This window comes from Sylvia atricapilla, chromosome 7 (assembly GCF_009819655.1).
Source record: "Sylvia atricapilla isolate bSylAtr1 chromosome 7, bSylAtr1.pri, whole genome shotgun sequence".
In the NCBI taxonomy this organism is placed as follows: Eukaryota; Metazoa; Chordata; class Aves; order Passeriformes; family Sylviidae; genus Sylvia; species Sylvia atricapilla.
The window spans coordinates 27151858-27172954 of NC_089146.1; the positions used below are offsets into that span (position 1 = coordinate 27151858).

Consider the following 21097-nt stretch of genomic DNA (forward strand, 5'->3'; position numbering starts at 1 on the left):
AACAGCAGCTGAGGACAGAGATCATGGGTGCATTTATAAAGGACCAATCATTCTACTTCATCTGGATCCGCTGGAACTACAGGCAAAATTCTCTCAGAGAGTCTAGATAGCTCCCTCTATGTTCTCAAAATACCTTCACAAAATACCTTGCTCATTTTGAGCAAGAAAATGAGATAAAAACTGAATAGTAGTAAGTTAAGTGAATTTTGATAAGCAGTATTTAGTTTAGTGTTAGTAAGAAATCAATAATTTTGTATGACACATTTATTATTTATTGTGTATCACACATTTGCTGTGAATTTATTCTCTTCAGTACTACAATAAAGAGGCATTTACTTTGGAAATCTCCCAAAACTGCCTTCTGATATAATTATATGTTTGCCCTTTTTTCCACAGATTCTTACTTTTGGTGATTCTACATTCACTGTTAGGCAGCCTAAAGCTTTGTAAAGAAATGCTGAGAAATGCAGCTGGCATAGGTTAAAGTATTTTTTTCTCCCCTCTTAGGCAAAACTTGGACAGAAAATATGGCTTTTTTTCTCTTTTGTTGCAGGACTTCGGGGGACAACAACTGCACAAAACTTAGAAGCTTCCTTGTTGTGCAACTGACAGATTGTGGACATGGCCTTTATGTGTTTTCTTCACAGTTTTATTTTAAAGCAGGCAAAGCCTGCAGAGAAATAAATTTGTCACATAATCAGCTCTAATATCTGGATTTTTTTTTTTTTTTGCCGTTACTACATGATTGTTTCCTTGCTCCCTGCAGAGACTTTCAGAACAGCTTATGCCTATATTCAAGACGACCAAGTTGTTCCACGAGCAGCAGCACTAATGATGCCTGGTTTCTCACAGGTCTGTGGTCTTTGTCCCTCTAATCCGCCCTTCCCTCTCAGCAGTCCTACCTCCCTTTGTGTGTCCTGTGCCACTCCCCTCCAGGGGGACACGGGCGGTGGGGTTAGTCCAGGGCCGTATCCCTGCGCAGTGGAAGGGCAGCCTTCCATCACAAGGGACCACACCACGCCCGAGCTCCCTCCTGCCTTCCCCTGAGGCCAGTGATGATTATTTCTCTCCTCCACGTCTCATGAAACTTGAGATTGTTTCTTCCCCCCTAAACACTGAGAAAGAAAAAGCAGGGGGTTAGCCTGACAGCTGAATGGAAACAGACAGACAGACTGGTCACATAAGCCCTGTTTTCATTAGGAAAAGACGTCCAAAATACATCGTAGTCTGCAGGTTTTCTTCCAACTTTTAAAAAGTAGGAGGTGAAAGCCCTGTTCTGATTCTCACCCTTTAGATTTCTTAACATTAATCTCAGTATTCTTTAATTCTGCTCTCGATTCCACGGCACAGCCCTTCAGCTTTCCCAGGGCCATCACTCTGCATTAGTTCTGGCACACGTGTGACAGACCTGCACAGCCATCATCTGTGACAGCTCCCAATGGAAACCCACCGTGAAGGCACGGCAGGATAGCCCAGGGGCAACCAGATCTAAGCTTCTGGATGGAATCCAGTCTGCAGGGATAACTCAGCTTCTCCAAAGTTATGGTTAGGTAACAACTGTGCTATTGCTAAGGAGTCCTTGGGGGATCATCCTGGGGTGCAGGGAGGACTGTCTAAATGGAGAAAATTCAAGTAACCACTGGAGGAGTTGCTACCATCACATGAGACTACTTGACCAGCAGTCATTTGGCAGTACCTCTATTCATAACATACCTTAAAAAAAGGTACTTTTTAGTATGCTCTCATTTCTGAAAGATCTTCATTTACTTACCTGTCTCCAAAACAAGAGACCAGTGCAGCGGAAAAGTCTCCTGAGAGGAGGATACCGTTCCCAGTGAAGGATGGGAATGAACTCTAATCAGTCCACCTGCAAACTACACTGTTCCCTGCTTGTTGAGAAAGATCTGGTTGGACACAAGGAGCTGTGTGCTTATACACATGCAAAACAAAGCACAACCTATCTGCAAGGTGAAAAAAAGACAAACTTATGGACATCTGCAGCAAGGACACAGAAAGCTCCAAGTAAGGGCAAAGGAAAGTCAGAAAGCTTTTTAAAATAAAGAAATGTAAGGATAGTCCAGCTTTCAATTACCAGCACTGTTCTTTCAAATCAAAACACATCAATAAAACCAGTGGGAAGCAGATGGATGGACTGGCTCCATTTCAGCAGAAACACTGACTATACCTGAATGACCTGCTCTTCCCCTTTCCTTCAGGGCACTTTTGCACAACATCTGCTCAGGAATCTGAAAGCCTGGTGCTTCAAGGAGAAATGTTTTTATTTATGAATGACAGTATGATGATGTGGCTGCCCATAACAGCAGAGGACAGCAGTGTCAAAGCCTGGCTGTCCCTGGGTTGCTTTCCTAATGTTGAGCACACTGCTATGCAGACTTAGCCACATTTCCTTTATGTCCTTTCCCAACTTGACTACTTGCATGGCTAAGGGGGAGGACAACTTCACTTGACTTCATGCAGCAATGGATCTCCCTCTGCCATCTCCTGGCACGCACATCTCCTGCACACATCACCTGCACAGCCTCGTGCCATGCTGAGGAGAAGGCTGGACTGCTGCTGGCACAAATACCATGGGCCAACATGAGGTGAAGTCCAAGTACCCAACTTCTGGGTGCTGCTGATCCCACTCTGGCACAGGTCCCCTCGCCTGTGACTCACCTCTCCTACTCCTCACTTACCTGGAAACAGGGAATAAACTCCTCGTCCATACTGCATGAGAACAACACTTGAGACAGGGAAAGAACAAGTACTTCAGAGCAACATGAAGTTTCATAATTCCTTGTTCTTTACTTTGCACATGACAGTTGTCACAGCCCCAAATTTGAGCACTTTCAGCTCACACAATGTGCTCCTGCGCCGCTATCTTTAATTGGCACTTTCCTGCCAAGCCTCAGCGTTTTGCATCGGACTTTTTCCACGTGAGAATTGCCACGAACAAAGCATCCCACTGACCCACTTAACTCCCACGTGAAGGCACATGAAGCTTCGCTTCAGTCACCAAACAGAAAAGAAAACACAAGAGCAGAAGGTTTTGATTAAAGGGAAATAAGCAAATGGCTTCAAGGCCCATTGTGTGCACATGGGCTCATCCGCTTGTGTTCACTCCTTGCAGACATTTGGCCACCCAAGGAGAAACATCCTGCACAAAGCAGGTAGTCCTCAGGCAGTGTGAATGGGGCTGGATTCGAGATTTCCCGTTGGCAGGAAGGTCCTATGAGCCATGCGACATCCCCACAGGCTTCTTCCCCTGACCTGGAGTGACTGCCTCCAGGAAGGCAGGGAATGGCTCATTCTCTCTGACCAAACATCAAGGAAGGTACCAATTAGTGTTAATTGTGGCATCCTTTGTTTTGTGACCAGAGCCTGAGCTGAACCCCCCAAAACTGAACACAGGCTACCAGCAACAGTTCTCCATGCTTTCTGAACTGTGCTAGATTTAATGCAGCAGCCTGGAAGATCAGCTCTGGTCTTACCAAGGCCCCAGATCTTATATTTGCATCAGAGACTGCATGTTTCCTGGCTGCCCTCAGGCCTCTGGGAAGCCACATTTACAGGTCAAACTTACAAGAGTCCTATTCTGTCTTGCATTTAACTTTATATTAAACAGCATTTCATCCCCCTTTCCACTTCCCTCATTGTTTCCCATTTACACTGTTTCCAATGGATTTACCTCTTCCTGTGCTTGTTCTCTGTAGCCATCTGCTGATATTATTTTATCTTTTTTCCACCATCCAAACACAATTATGTTCATATCTCTTTTTTGTTTGTGGGGTTTTTTTTTTGTTTTTTTTTTGGTTTTTTTGGTTTTTTTTAAATACTTGCACATCACACGTGCACATACCTTACCAGCATGGCTTCTTTCAATATTTGAAAAACATTTCCTTTTATCCCCACTCAAATATTAAGCCAACTGGAAAGTGACACATCAAGGTTAGGAATGCAGTCTGCTCCTGACAAGGAAAAAGTGCTGAGCTTTGCAATGGAGGCTAAGTGGATTAAGATCCTTTTTAAAGATTAGGTCACCCTTCACCCCAAATGCAGATTTCTACTGAAATTAATGGAAGCTCTTACAGAATGCAATGGGAGGGCTGACACTGAATGGCAACACAGCAAACATACACTGGCAGCCTGGCCAAACCCAAGTGTCCAAACCACCAACTCCAAATGAGTCTTAAATATCAACGGGTTGACTCTGTACTATATATTAATAGGCAGGATTTCATCTTGTAAAATTATGAGCTGATGGGGGAAAAAAGATGAGGCAGTAGTTCCCAGGATAAAAAACTTAGGCTGTGATTCATCTGATGGGGCTGCACTGACATTACACCAAGAGACACATTTGCCTTAGGAGGATCCATACTGTCTCTGGAACTAGTCCTTTGCACTTGCAGAGCTCCTGCCAGACCACTCATGAAGCTCCAGCAGTTCCAAACCTGGAATTTGTTTTTAAGGATACAATTCAATAGAACACACTTTAAGCATTGCCCTGTTAATAAACCACAAACAGCATGTCTTTGTGTGAGATAGCTGAAGGAAAACTTCATAGATTTGTCTTACATTTCCTCACTTCTGGGCAGATGAACCCAGCCCTCTTCTAGCAGACAGACCTGCAAATGCACCCCAGTACTTGAAAATCACACAAGAGCCCTTCCTGCTCTCACATCCACAGAAATAAAAATACTGCAGGTGATGAAGCAGCTTTGCTGCTGCTGCTGCACAGCTGGCACAGACCCTGCTCACTCCCCACTGCCTTGTGAGAAACAGTAACTGAGCAAGCACAGCAGAGGCAAGTCCTGCCTTCACCCTCAAAATGCTGCAGTGCTCTCAGCCTTACAAAACCACCCTGACAGAAGTAACTCTACTTCCCTGCTTGTTTAAAAAAACTACACAAGCAAACTGGGAGTTTGTGCAAACCCTTGTGGGAAACTGGCAGCAGTGCCTCACTGCAGACAGAGCAAGCAGCCCAATTTCCACATCTGCACCTGCTCACTAAGGCTCCTCTCAGTTAGCACTGGAAAAACACACAGAAAAAGACACCCCTTTCCAAAATCACTATCACAACAATGAGATTTGTTCCTCTCCTTCCTGTTCTTTAAAACAACAAGTTTCAAATCCAGGCTGAGCTCCAGATACATGTTGATGTATCAAACGGACAGACAGGGAAAGGAAGCGCCCCCAGTGCCTATGGCTCACTGCAGACCCCACCTCTCTGTCAAACTCCTGCAGAGTTAGTCCTCACAGTTCTGCCTCTCTTCAACACGTTTGAGGACTATCATAAACCAGCATTTTCTTTCCTGGTCAGAGCCAAGACTTCTGTAGGAGCTTCTCTGTAGCTTTTCCTTTCCCAGCACAGGAGAACCACATGGTTACTGGCCATGGACGCACAGGTGTGTAACTACTCCAAGCCTCTCAGGACAGCCAAGATCTCTGTTCATGCCATATGTTTAATTAATGCTGGGTGTCAGAAGTGATGAGAAGCTGTGCTGCACCCTGCATGGAAGAAAGTGTTTCACTTTAGGAATTCTCACTCACACAGTTAACCATTTCCTCAGCTTGCTCTGACAGCTGCTCTCTTGGGCAGGGAGGGATGTGCTTGCATTAGCAGTGCCAGCAGCAGCCTGACACACAAAATGGTCTCCCCACAATTCCAGCAGCACCCTGGGGTGGTCCCCAGCATACCTTTGGCTAAGAAGTGCAGATTATTGCTGCCTAGAGTTAGACATTTCAAAAATCTGAGGGTTAGATGGAAAACTCAGGAAAAAAGGATGTGTTTGAACAGCATCTTGGACAATGACGGAGTCTGGTCCAAGAGGATTTGTGGATATTCCTGGAAAACATGTAATGCAGATCACTTTCCCTGTCCTCCTGTTCCCTGCTCACCCAGCTTTCACCTGCAGCACCCAGCCCAGGGCAGGGATGTGCACAGCACCTCACACAGTACAGCCCACCCCAGCTAGCTGCATCACACTGCAAGTGAGAGCCAAACTCCCCAGCACTCTGAAGGGAAAGCTGGGAGAGGGGAATTTGCTGGAGCTCCCCTCTTCCTCACTGGCTACTTGGGAGAGGAGAGCATGTCACCCCTCAGAGCCATGCCTAAGTTCTCCCTTGCACCATGACCCATTGGCAGACAGGTTTTAGCCTTGCTCCCTGGAGCTGCAGCCATTTCCAAAGCCAGGTATGAAAGCAAAGAGGCTTGGTGCTGGCAAGAGCAAGTGTCACTTGCCCAGCCTGCTCTCCTCCTTCACTTGGCTCCTGAGCAAGCACCAGCACTTGGGCTGTGATGGCAGCACACTCCTTATGCTCTGTGCAGCCTGGGCATTGCACAGCACATCCAACAGGCAAAACAAGTAGGGAAACATAAAACTGCATCTTTAATTTTGAGCAGTCTAACCCCGCCCATTCACCAGTATCTTTGTCTAGAGAGGTGAGCATTGGCTTCATCATTCCTTTCTCCCCTGTATCTTGCAGCCAATTCTGTTTTTGTCCCCCACTCTCCCTACCCCTCATTCTTCTTTTACTTCCAGTATTTCATGTGCCAGGAAATTGTGAACACTCTTAGACCCTGCTCCCTCCTGCAAAACAGAGAAATTGTAATAAATAAGTGTAAATTAGCAGGCTTGGCTAGCACCTAAGTTTATCAAGCTTGAAAACAGTAATACATATGTGAGTGTTCAGCAAAACACCTCCACAACATCATTCATAACTGAAAGGCAGAGCACTTGCAAGTCATGCCTAGAAACCACAGCCCCAACACTCCTAGCATCCCAGTCAAAACAACTTGGAGCCTGGCCTAAAATCAGTGGCCAGGAGGTTTGTGTTTGTGCAAGATGAACAAACAAATTACTGGAGAATGAGAAATAAAAATCAGTGCAGGTCCGGGGGTATAACTCATGACACAGCACATCTGTCCACTTGCTATGGAAACTATGTTTGGCAAGTATCAGGTGTCTGAATTTCTGCTTACGTACATCTCCCTGGACAGCAGTGTATTAATAACACAGGCAGCCTAAAAACAGAAACTATCACCAAGAAAAACTGCCCTTCTGCTCAGAATTCCCTGCTGTAGCCTGGGTATTGTGCTTTCCTCAAACAACACAGAATTTTGCTTCCTTGCTTTTCAGAGTTGCCCTCTAAGTTGATCTCAATTGGAGGAAGATGAACAAACAAAAGGAAGGGAAAGGAAAATTATAGCAGGAAGCAACCCTTATTGTAAGCAGTTTTCTTGAACGTCTTCCCATCAAGGCTCACATTGCTGCATGACTCCAGAAAGCCAGCAGCAGCCAGGGGTTTACCTTAAGGACACAAACCTTTCCAAGAGACCTCCAGAAGCCAAATCCCTCATGCAGGGGACATGCAGGAGCTCATGCAGCCAGACAGAATGGCCCCAGCACTGCAAGCAGCATGAGAAGCCACTGAGTCAAAGACAGAAAAAAGAAGCAAGTGGACACAGGCAGGGACAGAACATTGGGCACAGAGAGGAGCACAGCAACAGAAGCAGAGGGGGAAGAAAGCAACTCCAGGCTCAAAATGCAGGCCAAGACACTGGAATAGGAAACACAGGAATGGAGATGCTCAGGCTTTGGGGAAGGTGGAGCTACACCAGAGGTTACTTTGGATAGATTAAGTTTTCTAAAGAGCGGCTTTAACTCGGCAGCCTAGGAAGGAGCACTTGTGGCAGCACAGAAACGGGCATTTTTGGCTAAGATCAGTGTCAGGTTTCTCATGTGCTCTCAAGCCGTGTTAGAGACGCGTGAGTCACACCAGTGCAGCCACTCACTGCTCGCTGCCTGGAGAGACGGCTTTCCTTACAAACGCTTTTCCTTACAGGCGTCGTTTCCCAGGAACCCTTGTGCTGCAGCACGGCCACACAGCTGAGTCGTGCTGCCCCCCGGTGTCAGGAGATTCAGTTCCCATCAGGAGAAACGCAGCCACATTTCTAGTTCATCCTGACCCAACAGCCATCTTTATGTGCCCAACACAGAGTCAGGAACATGGACTTCAAAAGAGAACTGTCTATTTTGGGCACATGCATTTTGTGTCTTTTCTGCTGCTCTCCTGCTGCATGATGTTCAGGTAGAAGTTTTTCAGGAACTGCTCATCAGATATGAACAGATAAGCAATTTCTGCCAACCCTTGTGGTCATGTGTATCTCAAACCTCAACTGAGCATGTATTTCCCACAGGTTTGGAGTGTAAGCACTGCCTGTTTCTCATCAAACAATGCACAGGGAAGAAAGCCTGCAGATGTACAGAGAGCAGCATTTCCATTAAAAGGCACAGACTGTCCGTGACCACTGGGCTGGTGAAGGGACTCCCCTGGCCTGCTCAGGGTGGCAAGCACTCAGTATGAAGATGCACTCATCCAAGTGGCTTCCTCAACAAAGAATGATCTAATCTGAGTCACCTAGACAATGTCATTATGACCCTACGATTATTCCAAGGACCAGGTCAGATAGATCAGAATCAGCAAGATCAACGGTTTAGATTAATTTTTCTCTGCCAGGACTTCAACTCTTAAAACAGCCAAGAAATTAGTGCCAGCCACCTACCTAGCCAGTTATTATCACTTGGGCTTTCCTCTAAAATCTTCTGACGAGCCTCACCGGCAGCCAACAGCATTAGAGTCTTTAAGACAACAAAAGATGAAGGCTAAGTATGTGCACAGAACCCGAACTGGGATTTCTACAGATCTCACACTTGCATTAAAATCCAAATTCTGACTGCACAATCAAACTGCCTGTTCAAGGAGGACTAGATATCTGCCATCTGCAATGACAAGCTAGTTGGAACAAGAACGAATCTTAATGTATTCCAAAAGGCTACACTTAATTCTCTGAACCCATACTACTGCTGACAAAACCCTGCCTTTGCACTCCTGGTTATTACAATATTTTAATGTGTTATCACCCCTTGGAGCAGAAGATACCCTTGTTTCATGCAAGCAGTGAAACTAAAATGCAATGACAAAGGACAACAGAACTGCCAGCAGAACTCAGACTGCTCTCATTATTGGTGCATTTTTTTGAGAGCCACAATCGGTGCAAATATATGAGAACTTACACCAAACACAGACATTCAGATAAACACAAGAACCATTACCAATAGCCAAGAAAGTTGAAAAATGGTAATTTTTTTAATAACCTGTCATTAATTATAAATTTGAAGTACAGTTGTTTGCATTAGCAAGCTCTGAATGGACAGCCTCACATTTTCTTTCCAAACAGGGAGTTCCAGCCATGAGTTACAAAATTAACTGATGATTTTGGACTACTGTAGCTGTGTCACAGCACAGGCACTTGTGAGCACAAAGTCAAGAATACCTTCACAGGCAGAGAAGATCATAGGTTCCTTGATGGCTAAACCAGAGGGACAGGATTTGTGAACAGAGTCCTTGCCTAAGAAAAACTGAATCAGTCTAGGCAGGATGAACCAAGCCAGGGCAGCAGGTACAGTAGAAACTCTACCTCAATAGTTTTTAAGTTGAGAAAAATACGGCTACAGCCACAAAAATTTTAACTCTGTTTCTGTTTCTTCAGCTTTGGTCTTTGCCTTGGCTGCTTCTTTGGACTCTGTGCAGTGTTCTTAACACTGGCAGAGGGAAACTTGAGAGTTATTTCATTGTCCTCTGCGTCATCATCCATCTGAGCAGCTTTCCGGCGCTCAAGCACTGCTGGAGTACAGACTGGAGTAGGATCCTGAAGAGATCAGAAAAACAGGATTCACTGCAAAGCCATCTGCCAGAAATAGGTGCCACTGCCTCTGTGGTACCACAAGACACCTCAGCCCGGCTCTCCTTCAGAAAATTATTTTCATTTTATAACTAGCTACTTTTGTAGACATTATTTCTTTCGACAGAAGTGTCACCTTCAAAGAAGTGATTTAATTTCAATTTGCCTTTCACATACACATTTTCTATCGTGTTGTTACACACATTTGCTTTCTAAACTATGTATTTCCTGACTCAAAGCATCACAAAAATCAAGTGGAAGAGAATCAGGGCAACAGGGCGGGCAGTGAGGGAGCATATTTGAGACTGGCATACAGAAATGCCACACTGAAGTTTACAGCAGAGCTGAAACATCCCAGCTTTGTTACCTCAGAAGCCCTCAGAACTCAGTTGAGAGAATGTATTAGTTATCCTGTCTTCCTCACAACAGCCCTGCCCCAATTATCACAAGTAAACCCAGTAATAATAAAAATCTCCGAACACACACATCCCCCAACTCACAACAATGATGAAACAGAACTGAAATGTTAACGCCTTACAGATTGTTTAGACTGTCACTATCTCAAATCTCAGTCCTGATGACATGAACTTCCCTTTCATCCTACTGCTACTTTTCCTGGCATTTGTTTACAAAACACCAAATACCATGCCTGGAGAGCATGGGGCAGGAGTACCAGGATGGAAATGGGGACAGACAGCACCAGACTGTATTAACAGTTCAACTCCCTTTTTATCAGAACAGGCTGGCATTGAAACATGGTCCAACAGAAGGATCCCACCAAGGAGATCATGTCATCCCAGTGTAAAGCACGGTGCAGGGGATGTACAGGTGCCTGGCCCCAGCACCCTGCACTACCACAGCCTCAAGTGAGTGCTGGCCAGCAAGGCTGACAGCAGACACAGCAAGGGACAGGCACTGCTGCTTACAGCGTGCTGAGCAGAAGCCTTTGCTGATGAATACTCTCACACGAGAGGGAACCACGAGGATTCAATCACCCTGCCCCGTTCAAGAGTGTTAATACAGCTCAAAGGGGCCACTTCTGGAACAAACATCTCTCAAGCAAACACTGTCAAGGTTTTTGTGTGTTGAAATCAGTATAAAGGTGCCATGTGAAGACTTCAAACACCCGCCCCAGTATGAACGTGGTACTGGACTGGTCCATCTTACCTGGCTGCTCAAAGAAACGTTCAGTTTTGATTTCTTGGATGTTTTCATTTTTTTTCTCTCTTTGCAAAGTGGTTGTGCAGCCTAGGAAACAAGATAGATCAGGTGGATCACTATACACTTGTGTGAAGATGCAGTCATTTAACGGTACACAGATTTCTTTGTTTCTTAGCTACAAAATCTTTGCTACAGCAAACAGGTTTCAAGTAATAAATTGACTGACACAGAGGGGATCTCATTTGAACAAAAACACCCAAAGCAACACAAGAAAAGGTGAAAAGGTGCTCCAGTGCACTTTAAAACATTCCACATGTAAGAGCATTAATTGCTTACAACTCAAGTACTTGACCCAAGCACTCTGCAGAGGAAGAACATGCAGTGGCTGTGGATGCAAGTTCTGGTCTTGGGACCTGCCTTCAAACCCCCAACCTGCGAAAGCCTCTCACAGGGCTCAGCAAAACCCCTCTGCTTTTTTGGTGATCCGCACTCCAGTATTAAACCACAGAATATCCAACTGCTTGTACCAACACAAGAAAAGGAACATCTCCCCTTTGCTGTTATCTATTCACTTCTCTACAAGCAAACACACAGGCACACGGAGTGCAGCCCAGCAACAGCACCATGCTGAATTCCTTGAGCTTCTGTACAGCTCCTAACACACGTGAGCCTCCCTGGGGCTGCAGCTCTTCTGCCAGTTCCACACCAAACACGACTTCCATGTATTCAGCACAACCCTAGAAACACTCACGGGAAAGATGCCAGACTTACAAATCCTGGGAAGTCATACTGGAGCCCCTTTTCAGCCAGCTTTTTCTGCAGCAGCCTCTCCTTCCGCAGCAGGCGCTTGGTCATCCGCGCCTTCTCCAGCAGGGAGCGGATCCTGTTGTAGCGCCGCACGGCCGGCTGGGACGGCCTCCGGAAGATCCTGTCACAGTCCTTGAACAGGTTTTCATGCACCTTCTCGGGAGGCACGAACTGACCTGCACCAAACACAGGGCACGGGGTGACAGCGCAGCTCCCCTGCCTGCCAAGGGCACTCACACAGCACAGCTCGTGGCTACAACACCGCGCTGAGACAGCGACTGGGGACACACGGAAAAGGTCACTGCATCCTCAGCCAGTATGAGAAATCGATGGATGGATAGATAGATGAAACACTTTTAACAGTTTCACCCAGAAAGAGAAAATTGTTTTACAACATGTAACTGATAATCCTTTACAAAGCTTTACTTTTACAATGACTGAGAAACTCAGTGATTTCATCAATCTTTTACTCAGGAAAACTCTTATGTCAAACCTTACAGACAACAACTGCAGCAGTTACAAATGCCAAGAAGTTTCCATATAAAAGGAACTATCTCTACAGTAAACCAAACCTTTCCCTGACATTTTACAAAATCATTAAGAGCAATACCAGCCCAGAGAAAAAAAAACAGTACTAGTGACCAAAAGCCTGCTGAGCACATTCTTTACACAGGATAAAAAGCTCAGCCCCACAGAAAATACTTTGGGATAAAACTTCACTAAAAAACCCTAATATTCCAGGCACAGTCAAACAGGATAACTGAAATAACTACAAGTTTCCCTTCCATACTAGAGGACTTACACTGCAGCTTATACTTACACTTCAGCAGTCTCTCAGAAAACAAGTAGTTATTCATTGTGTCTGCAACAATCTTGGCCACATCATCAGACTCAAACTCCATAAATGCATAGCCTTTGCTGCCTCCAGTCTGTGAGTGACAAGAGAGAAACATGAAACAGTGCTTTGGTATCTGAAAGGCTCTATTAAAATTATTTTATTCACCCAAAGTCATAGCCCATTCTCAGCTAACCATAACTAATTTCACGAAGTTCATTGAAATTGTGAAAAGCATCAGATTTAGTTCAAAATTGGTATGACGTTATTTGTAAAATATTGTCATATGACATATTTGCACACAAAACAAACTGCTCACATGCATCTACTTGCTAAAACAACAAAGCTGCCCTGCACTGCTGCTGCCCTGCTGTTTCACGCTTACACAGTAGACTTACGATGTGACAGCAAACCGAGAAGTGAGAAGAAATTAGATTTATTGAACACAAAACAACAATCAAGTTAAAACAGACTGGTGGCACTTCAGGTGTACCTTGAGCTAGTGCACTCCAGCATTTGCCACTGGAGTGAATTTACTTAGGGAAAAAAAGGACCACAAGAGCCGTGGCGCGGCCGCCTCGCAGTCGAAGACAGCCCCGGGCCCCGCCGCGTCCCGCGTGGGGCTCCCAGGGCCTCAGGGCGCTGCGGCCGCTGCGCGTTGCCTCGCTGGGCAAGGGGGAGCCCCAGAGGTGACGGAGACTGCCCGGCCCGGCTTCGGGCACCGGCTGCGAGCGCTCCGCCACACCACGGTACTGCACAGGCCGCTCCTCACCTTCTTACTCCTGGAGAGCCGCAGCCGCGTCACCTTCCCGAACTGCCCGAAGTACTCGCGGAGCTGCGGCTCGCAGAGGCCCCGCGGGAGATGCCCCACGAACACCACGCCCGGCGTCAGCTCCTCCTGCGGGCACAGAGAGACCGTCTCAGCCCGGGCCGGGACTCGCCGGGCCCCCCGCCCCGCCAGGCCGCACCGCTCACCTTGACCGTCCGCTTGCTACGGGCCCGCTGCACCTTCTGCTGGAACTGGCGCTGCAGGCGCGGCTCCAGCGCCAGCAGCGGCGCCGCCTTCACAGCCGTAGCAGACGCAGGCACCTCGGCCGCCATGGCCGCCTCCGCCGCCATGCTGCCTCCGCGCGGCCGCCGGAAACGCGTCACTGCCCTCGCGGCGGCGCCGCGCGGCCAGACGCCGTCTCCCAGCAACGGGGCCGACGGGCCCTCGCGCGGCCCCACCGGGCCCGGGCCCCGCACCGGGAGGGCGGCCTGAGACACGGACACCGCCGGCGCCACAAATTCACCCCTGGGAGAGACCACCCGCCCCACCCCGAGGCGATCAGCACTCTCTGGGCACCCTGCCAGCTCCTCCTCCGTGCATTGCTGGCTGCTCCGGCCGCTCAGGCGGTGCGCGGGCAGCCCGGCGCGGCGCGGTCAGGCGGAGCGGGAGGCAGCCTTGCGCCGGCGGCGCGGAAGGCCCGTGGGCGGGAAGCGGCGGCACCATGTCGGTGAGCGAGATGTTCGCGGCGCTGCAGGGAGCGCTCGGCCAGGACCAGGACATCCGAGAGGTGCCGGGGCGGGCGGGACGGGCACGGACACGGGAGGGGACGGGGCGGTGCCTCGGCTGACGGCGCGCTGTGCCCGCAGGAGATCCGGAAGGAGGTGCAGGCGCTGGAGCAGACGGCGCGGGAGATCCTGACGCTGCTGCAGGGCGTGCACCAGGGGCCCGGCTTCCAGCACAGTGAGTCCCGCGCCGCCGGCCCGGGCAGCGGCGAACAGCCGGGGGGCGGGACTGCCCCTCGGAGCACGCAGGGCCCTGTACCGGGGCACCTTTCAAAGTTCCAGTCTCTCCCGGGACCTTCAGCCTGGGGGTCCCGGAGGTTGCTGGGAACAGGAGGCCGCAGCTGGGAGGTTTCAAGCCAGAATAGTAAAGCTGCCATTCAGCATTATGGAACAGCGTTCTGTCCCTTTCCCCCCTTCCTAGCGTGGTGCTTTTCTGTCTCGGTGCAGAGGAGTGTATTCTTTTCCTGGTCTTCACGTCCTGGGCTGCTGAGTTGGCTCTTAGGTCCTTAAGCCCTGTAAGTGGCTTGCACATAGACTGTGCTATCATCACTTGCTGGGTCTTTCTATCAGCGTCCCCATCCCATCTCTTCACCCCGCACCCCGAAAAGCTGTGGTCCTGAGCGCTGAGGGGGTATTCAGGATGGACTGGGATGTTGGGGAACACACTTCGATTCTCTGTGTATAAAACCTGCTTAACATAGCAAAATATAAAATGAATCTGCAAAGCCTGAAACAGCAGAACCTGCCCTTGATATCTGTTTGAGTGACAGCAGGAATAGTTCTGCAGCTTGGGAGGGAGCTTTGGGTTGTTGTCAGCCTGGTTCCAGGCTGAGGAGGTGTTGGACAGAATGTTTCTGGGCCAGCCCATTTCCTCCAGGCCACGAGAGCAGCTCTGCAGGCCCAGGAGTCAGATCTGCTCTTTATGCCCCCTCATTTCTCAGCTTACTGGTGAAACTACTGGGATAAACTTAACTATGTCCCTTAAGAGCTGTGTGTTTTTCCAGTCAATTAATACCTTGTGAGAAGAAACAACCATTCCGACTTCACTGGAAACTCTTGAGAGGAATTTGTGCAAGTCACCCTATGAAGGGAAATAGCACCAGCCTCCCCAGGTGCTGTTTTACTTCCTTGCAGAGCTGACTGGTTGTTTTCAGCCAGGTGAGGTTCCCCAGCACGCTGGGGCTGGAGGCCTGGGGTTCCTCTGGCCTTGGAGAGGGTCTGTGCTCAGCAATGAGCAGCACCTGAGGTTTGACCTGTGCATGCAACTTTCCCAGTTCTGCCTGCTGGGAAACCCAGCAGTGCTGGAAAGCAGAGCTGCTGAGTGGTTATTTGCACAAGCAGATGCTCAGTTCTCTAACCTGGGAAAATCCACAGTCATTGTGTGGGTAACAACTTCAGAGTCATTTTGCAACATTTAATTGTAGAGGCCCATGTTCAATTCAGTGTATTTTCACTTGATTTTTAATTCCTAGACAGAGCTGGTCCTTGAGGAGTCTGAGAAGAGATTTGGAATAGTTAAAGAAAAAAAACAAACAACAAAACCAGCTAAAAAAATGCAAACCAACAACAACAAAAAAACCAACACCCAAACTAAAAAAAAAACACAAACAAACAAAAAACCAATCAGACAAAAAAATCCAAAGCCTCATCTTACAATTCTTGCAAAAATAATGAGTTCATGCTTAATAGGTCAAGAGTTAACTCGTGATAACAGACCTGTGAATTTGTCACCAAATTCAGCTCTGTTAGTAAAATCATGGGATAGTTGGGAGTTTGATGGAGGACAGCTTCCTCTACGACCAGTGGCTTTTAAAATGTCATCTTGCACAGGCTTCTTTGGCTGCTTGTCCCAAATGGAGTTGGGGAAAGGCCAGGCAGGGCAGTGCGTGCTGCATGCTGCTCTTGTCTGATACCAGTCAGGGTGACACCTGAGGATGTGCAAGGGTAGTCAGAATTTGGGGATTGTGTGTGTCACTGGGCATTGTCTGAGCCTTTGCAGTAAGGGTTGTTTATTTTTGTCACAGGTGCCTTTGTCACAGTCCAAATGTGAATGTGTTCCTTACTCTGTTCCCCCAGCCACGTGATGCTTACAGAACTGAGGCAACCCTGCAGCTCTTAGTGAGCTTCACACAGTTCTTGTATCCTGGCTGCCACGTGGAGCACTCCCACATTCTGCTTTCTGAAGTTTTTAATTTTTTTGCATGTCATTCTCCTCTTTTTTTTTTTTTTTTTTTTTTTTTTTTTTTTTTTTTTTAAGCAGAAATGATGTGTTATTAACTGAAGCTTTATAATCACACTTATGTGACTCCTAGTAGGTGTTTGGTCAAAACCATCACAGCTTTCACATTTAGCTTCTGTGAATAACCCTGGCTTCTGTACACGAAGATACAGGAGGCTGATCTTTGGCCTTTTTTTGGCGGTGAGCAGGACGTGTGGGAGGGCTGCAGGGAGGTTGTGGTTTGAGCCCTTGTGTCGGTCTGGAGCTGCAGGTGCAGCGGGGCTGTAACTCTGCCGGCAAACGGGAGGTGGCAGTGGCTGCTGCAGGAACAAGAGATGGTTTCTCTGCAGAGCTGTAACACACTGGGCAGGCTGGAACCCAGACTCTTCAAATACATCGTAAAAAGCAGGAAATGCAGTTTCCTGAAGGGATGTTGCACCTCATGTAACCAAATTCTGATGGACTCGAAAAAATAGGACAGTATTTTAATACAGAGAAAAAAAAAAGTTCTTCAGCTCTTCCTTTGACTGTGAGAGTTGTCTGGCAGCAGTGTCTGGTGAGTGTGTGCTTCCTTTGGGGCCAGCTGCTGTCTGCACTGCTGTTCCATTGCTTGGGATCTGGCTGTTGCTGGGACATCTTGGCTCAAGTTCAAAGGCCCAGAGCAGATCAGACAGCCTGGAATTCCAGAGTCTTTCTGCTTTACCTCTGTGGCTCATGGTGTCACCAGGAATACTTCTCAGATTGATTCCAAGTGTCAGTAGCCTATCTCAGACAAGAAAGAAGCATAAACAGCGCTGTCTACATTGGAAACTCTGTTTACAGACTTCTGTTGCCTGTCAAATATCCATTTCCTGAGTGTATTCATTCCCATAAGCTGTGCTGTTTCTTTTGCAGTTCCAAAGAAGTGTCAGAAGGCTCGTGAGCACTTTGGTACAGTGAGGACACAGATGGAGTCTCTGAAAACCAAGTTTCCTGCTGATCAGTATTACAGGTGTGCAAGATCATACACAGCCAGACATATATATATATGGGAATTGTTTGGGCATTTTGGCATCATTGCTTTGGAATAATGATGTAAAGACTTACAGGCTGAATGCTTCTTTCTCTTTGAAAAGTAAATCATGGTAGACAAATGTGAGTTTTTTATCAGCATAGATAAAAATGCTTTTGCCCAAACACCATAATTTTTTTACTAAAAATACTCAGTATAGAATTATTTCTCTAGAAACTTTCTTAAAAAAAGGAAATGGGAAGGTTAAGAAGTTGATGTTCTGCTGGAGCTGCCCTTGTATCTGGGAGCAGGGCATTTGCTGCTCCATTAATTTCAGTTAAGTTGTTCGGTTTGGGGCATTTCTGGAAGCAGAGCTCTAAATCTGTCATGAAATGGCTGTTTGGTTCTGCAGACACTAAATGAAGTTGTCACCTTTGTGTTCTGTTGCTGCCAGAAGGGGACAGTGCCTGGCAAGAACGTTTCAAAGAACAAGAATCTTGTCAGCTCAGATCTGCTGAGGCAGGGTGGCAGGGAAAGCCCTGGCTGTCTGTGGGCAGCACAGCCTGGAAAAGTGTGGGAGCTGAGGAGGTGTGTGACAGGGGCAAGCAAATGTCAGCAGCCAGTGTGGCTGTGGAGTTCTGGAGTACCAAGGAGATGTCTTTTAGCTGGTGCCATTTTGATAAACCGAAAATACTGCAAAGTGCGTGTGTTAAGGCAGCAATACAACACACACATAATGTGTGGTTGTTGCCTAACACTCCAGTGATAAACATTAATTATTAATACCTTGACCTGGTGTTTCTTCTGCAGGTTTCATGAGCACTGGAGGTTTGTGCTGCAGCGGCTGGTGTTCCTGGCAGCATTCGTAGTCTACTTGGAGTCAGAAACATTAGTGACCCGAGAAGCTGTTGCAGAAATACTTGGGAGTAAGTTAATGTTGTAACTGAAGAGAAAAAGCTTGTGACCTTAGACATTGTAGCTTCCAGAGGTACAGGGAAATGGCAGAACTTCATTTCTTCCTGAGAAATCAGTTCCAGAGCTTACCTGGTATTTGATTTCATTATATAAACAACAAATTCTCAGAAGACAGAAATCAGCAGACCTAATGTTAACAAAAATATTTATTCATTAATAAGTTCTTCATCAATGAAGGTAATTCCTTCAAAGTGTGTAAATGCACCAAAAGAACAACACAAAGATGAGGGCTTGTTTCTTTAACTTCTTGGTTTTGGTATTTAAAAAGTGTGTAAAATAGATTCACTTCTTTGCCATAAAAGAATTTTATCTTCACAGAGCAAAAGATTTGGAAAAAAGCAAGGAAAACACATCCTGTGTATAGCTGTAAATCAGTTAGCCTGTTGGATGTACAAGATGCTGAATCAAGAACTGAGAGTCTGTAATTACATCACATACAGGAAAAAGCTAGCTTTTATTTTGTAATAATATTTCATAAATTTGATATTTCAAATTAGCACCAGTAAACAAATTCAATTTAAGGTGGCTGGGTTTGTTCATGCTCAGCACTGCCTCATCCCTGCTCTGTTTTTGTCTCAGTTGAAGCTGATCGAGAACGGGGCTTTCACCTGGACATTGAAGATTATCTTTCTGGTGTATTAACTCTGGCCAGTGAGCTGGTAAGAAAGATATTCATGCATGTATTTGGGTCGAAACTGTACTTGAAAACAGAAGTAAGGCATTTTTTAGCTTTCCCAAGTTGTTCCTGGAGGTTATGATACACAACACCTTGATCTGAACTTGTAGCAAGATGCTTCTCTGCGTGTTCCTCAGTGATGCTTTTAAGATTTAAACTCATCATTTGATTGAAAATCCAGAGCTATGGTCAGTAAAAAGGTAGATCTAAGTACAAATAATCTGACTACTTGGAATGTAAGTGCTTCATTTGGTACAGTAGCTGATGGGGACTGTGATGTGGTGTGGTGTGATGTGGGTGGGTGCTGTGCTGACGTTCTTTGGTGTCTCGTCTGGCAGGCCAGGCTGGCAGTGAACAGTGTCACAGCTGGGGACTATTCTCGCCCTCTCCGCATCTCAGCCTTTATCAATGAGCTGGATTCTGGCTTCCGCCTCCTCAACCTGAAGAACGACTCCCTGAGGAAACGCTACGATGGCCTGAAATACGATGTCAAGAAAATCGAGGAGGTGGTTTATGACTTGTCCATCAGAGGACTCAATAAGGAGGCAACAGTTGGTGCAGGCGGGGAGAAGTGAAGGGTGCTCGTTTGAGCAGCATCATCAATTACCTCAGATGGTTGCCAATTTAGGAAGTACCTAGAGAAGCCTTCCTACAGTAGTTTAGAAGAACTGCAGCTCAAAGCTGCTCTCTATTTTCTTACAAAAGGTGTAGTACAGGTGTTAGATGTTTTGTAAAATCTTGTCTAGAATAGGACAGTAGACTCTGTTTCCAGTGGAATTCCGCTGTCAAACACACGGTGCCGTTCTCTGCACAGCAGCAATAGTAGTCAGTAACTCCCATGAGCTGAGATTCCCATTAGTTCTGTAGTGTTGCTTTCCTGCTCTGTCAGAGAAGTGCTGTGGCTGTCTCTGCTCACACCCCCTCAGAAGTGTGTGCACGGCACGCAGCTCAGTGCAGACACATGGGATCTTTTAAGAAAAAAAGTGTGTAAATACCAACTTTTTTTTAAGACCTTTTTTTTCCCTTTTTGTTTCTTAAATTTTCACCTATGTAAGTTGAACAAATTTGCATAACTGTTTATGAATCAGATCTCTTTTTTAATGGTTTCTGTTAATGTACTCCCTGTAATTAAGGAATTAGTGAAAATACTCCTGAGAATTCCTCTATTGGAACTGGTGTCTTGCACCCCAGCATATCTCTCTCTCTCATTTTTTTTTCTTTCCACTAAGATTTCAGTTACCGGGGAGAGCAAGGTTTTCTTAGATACCTGGTTTCTCTGATATTTGTTTTACTGGCATGAGTAAATGCAGAGTTTTAAATGATTATTTGCCTTGAGAACCCAGTGTAACCAATTTTTATGTTTTTTTTTTAACTTCCAAGTTTTCTGAATATAGAAATGTAAACTGATAAACTGTAGGTGGTGTCCTAGTTGTAACAACCTGTACAGGCCACCAACTGTACCTGTGTCCTGGGATTAAAAAAAACCAAACCACCATAAAACTATAGCTTGTGTAGTAAAACGTTTGTATCTCCAGACATGGGGAAGTTACTGCTTTCAGGTAAGTATGTAAGATGTTTGCAAACACCAACAGCCTCTTTCATGTCTGTAAGTGGACAGACTCATGCCTCCCCATGTGCTTGTTCTCTGGTCCTAGATGACTTTGAGTTTTGCCATCTCCTGCTTTTGGTGGTGCAGGAGGGTTATGGAGAACAGCTAATTTAGGAGGATGAGGAAGATTCAGAGGATAAATGGGAACGGTGAAGTTTCTGTGGAGTTTGTTAGTGTTTTGGTTTCTTAGTGCAGATTTACTGCTGAGTCAGAGGGTTGTTTTGTTTACCGGGAAAAAATGGTTTCGTGGTTATTTTGGCCAATAAAAGCCACTTGGTACCTCTGCCTGTTGTCTAATCATCTGCTCTTACTTGCTTCCCTTGCTGAGAGCCTCTTTTGGAATACCAGCATTTAAGTTCATCCTTCAGTTGTCCTTGGACAGTAATGAAGTTCCTCCCCTTGGCTGTAGTTGTTCAGTGGCACACTTCTAAACACTGCCAAGTGCAAAGTCAAGCTGCAAACAGATTTCATAGGCTTTTTTTTAAATATTTTTTTAATGTCAAGCGATTTCACCAAGTAAAATAGGAGA

At 46.4% G+C, this 21097-nt stretch overlaps 2 protein-coding genes across 3 annotated transcripts; one reads left to right on the forward strand and one right to left on the reverse strand.

The window, feature by feature from the left end:
* Positions 1 to 9127: 9127 nt before the first annotated feature.
* Positions 9128 to 13712, reverse strand: NIFK (nucleolar protein interacting with the FHA domain of MKI67). Its single transcript, XM_066323061.1, has 6 exons — positions 13524 to 13712; positions 13321 to 13446; positions 12534 to 12642; positions 11678 to 11889; positions 10913 to 10993; positions 9128 to 9712 (listed from the first exon to the last, which is right to left on the reverse strand). Exons 1-6 carry the CDS (start codon positions 13665 to 13667, stop codon positions 9530 to 9532), a joined length of 855 nt encoding a protein of 284 aa, XP_066179158.1. The 5' UTR covers positions 13668 to 13712; the 3' UTR covers positions 9128 to 9529.
* An 81-nt stretch (positions 13713 to 13793) lies between these two features.
* Positions 13794 to 20852, forward strand: TSN (translin). Of its 2 annotated transcripts, none has more exons than XM_066323062.1 (6): positions 13794 to 14104; positions 14184 to 14277; positions 17212 to 17308; positions 18119 to 18234; positions 18863 to 18942; positions 19298 to 20852. In XM_066323062.1, exons 1-6 carry the CDS (start codon positions 14039 to 14041, stop codon positions 19532 to 19534), a joined length of 690 nt encoding a protein of 229 aa, XP_066179159.1. In that variant the 5' UTR covers positions 13794 to 14038; the 3' UTR covers positions 19535 to 20852. The 2 variants fall into 2 exon arrangements, with proteins under 2 accessions (XP_066179159.1, XP_066179161.1); XM_066323064.1 differs by having other exon boundaries at positions 13840 to 14044.
* The last annotated feature ends 245 nt before the right edge of the window (positions 20853 to 21097 follow it).

What these genes read in the sequence shown, in the direction of transcription:
- NIFK (XM_066323061.1), bottom strand. Translation starts at nt 13,667, where the DNA reads ATGGCGGCGGAGGCGGCCATGGCGGCCGAGGTGCCTGCGTCTGCTACG. An exon ending in GTAGCAAGCGGACGGTCAAG is followed by an intron (nt 13,447 to 13,523) that starts GTGAGCGGTGCG and finishes CTGTGCCCGCAG; the next exon opens with GAGGAGCTGACGCCGGGCGT. An exon ending in TTCTGAGAGACTGCTGAAGT is followed by an intron (nt 11,890 to 12,533) that starts GTAAGTATAAGC and finishes TGTTTGGTGCAG; the next exon opens with GTCAGTTCGTGCCTCCCGAG.
- TSN (XM_066323062.1), top strand. Translation starts at nt 14,039, where the DNA reads ATGTCGGTGAGCGAGATGTTCGCGGCGCTGCAGGGAGCGCTCGGCCAG. An exon ending in GGGGCCCGGCTTCCAGCACA is followed by an intron (nt 14,278 to 17,211) that starts GTGAGTCCCGCG and finishes TTTCTTTTGCAG; the next exon opens with TTCCAAAGAAGTGTCAGAAG. An exon ending in CCTGCTGATCAGTATTACAG is followed by an intron (nt 17,309 to 18,118) that starts GTGTGCAAGATC and finishes TTTCTTCTGCAG; the next exon opens with GTTTCATGAGCACTGGAGGT.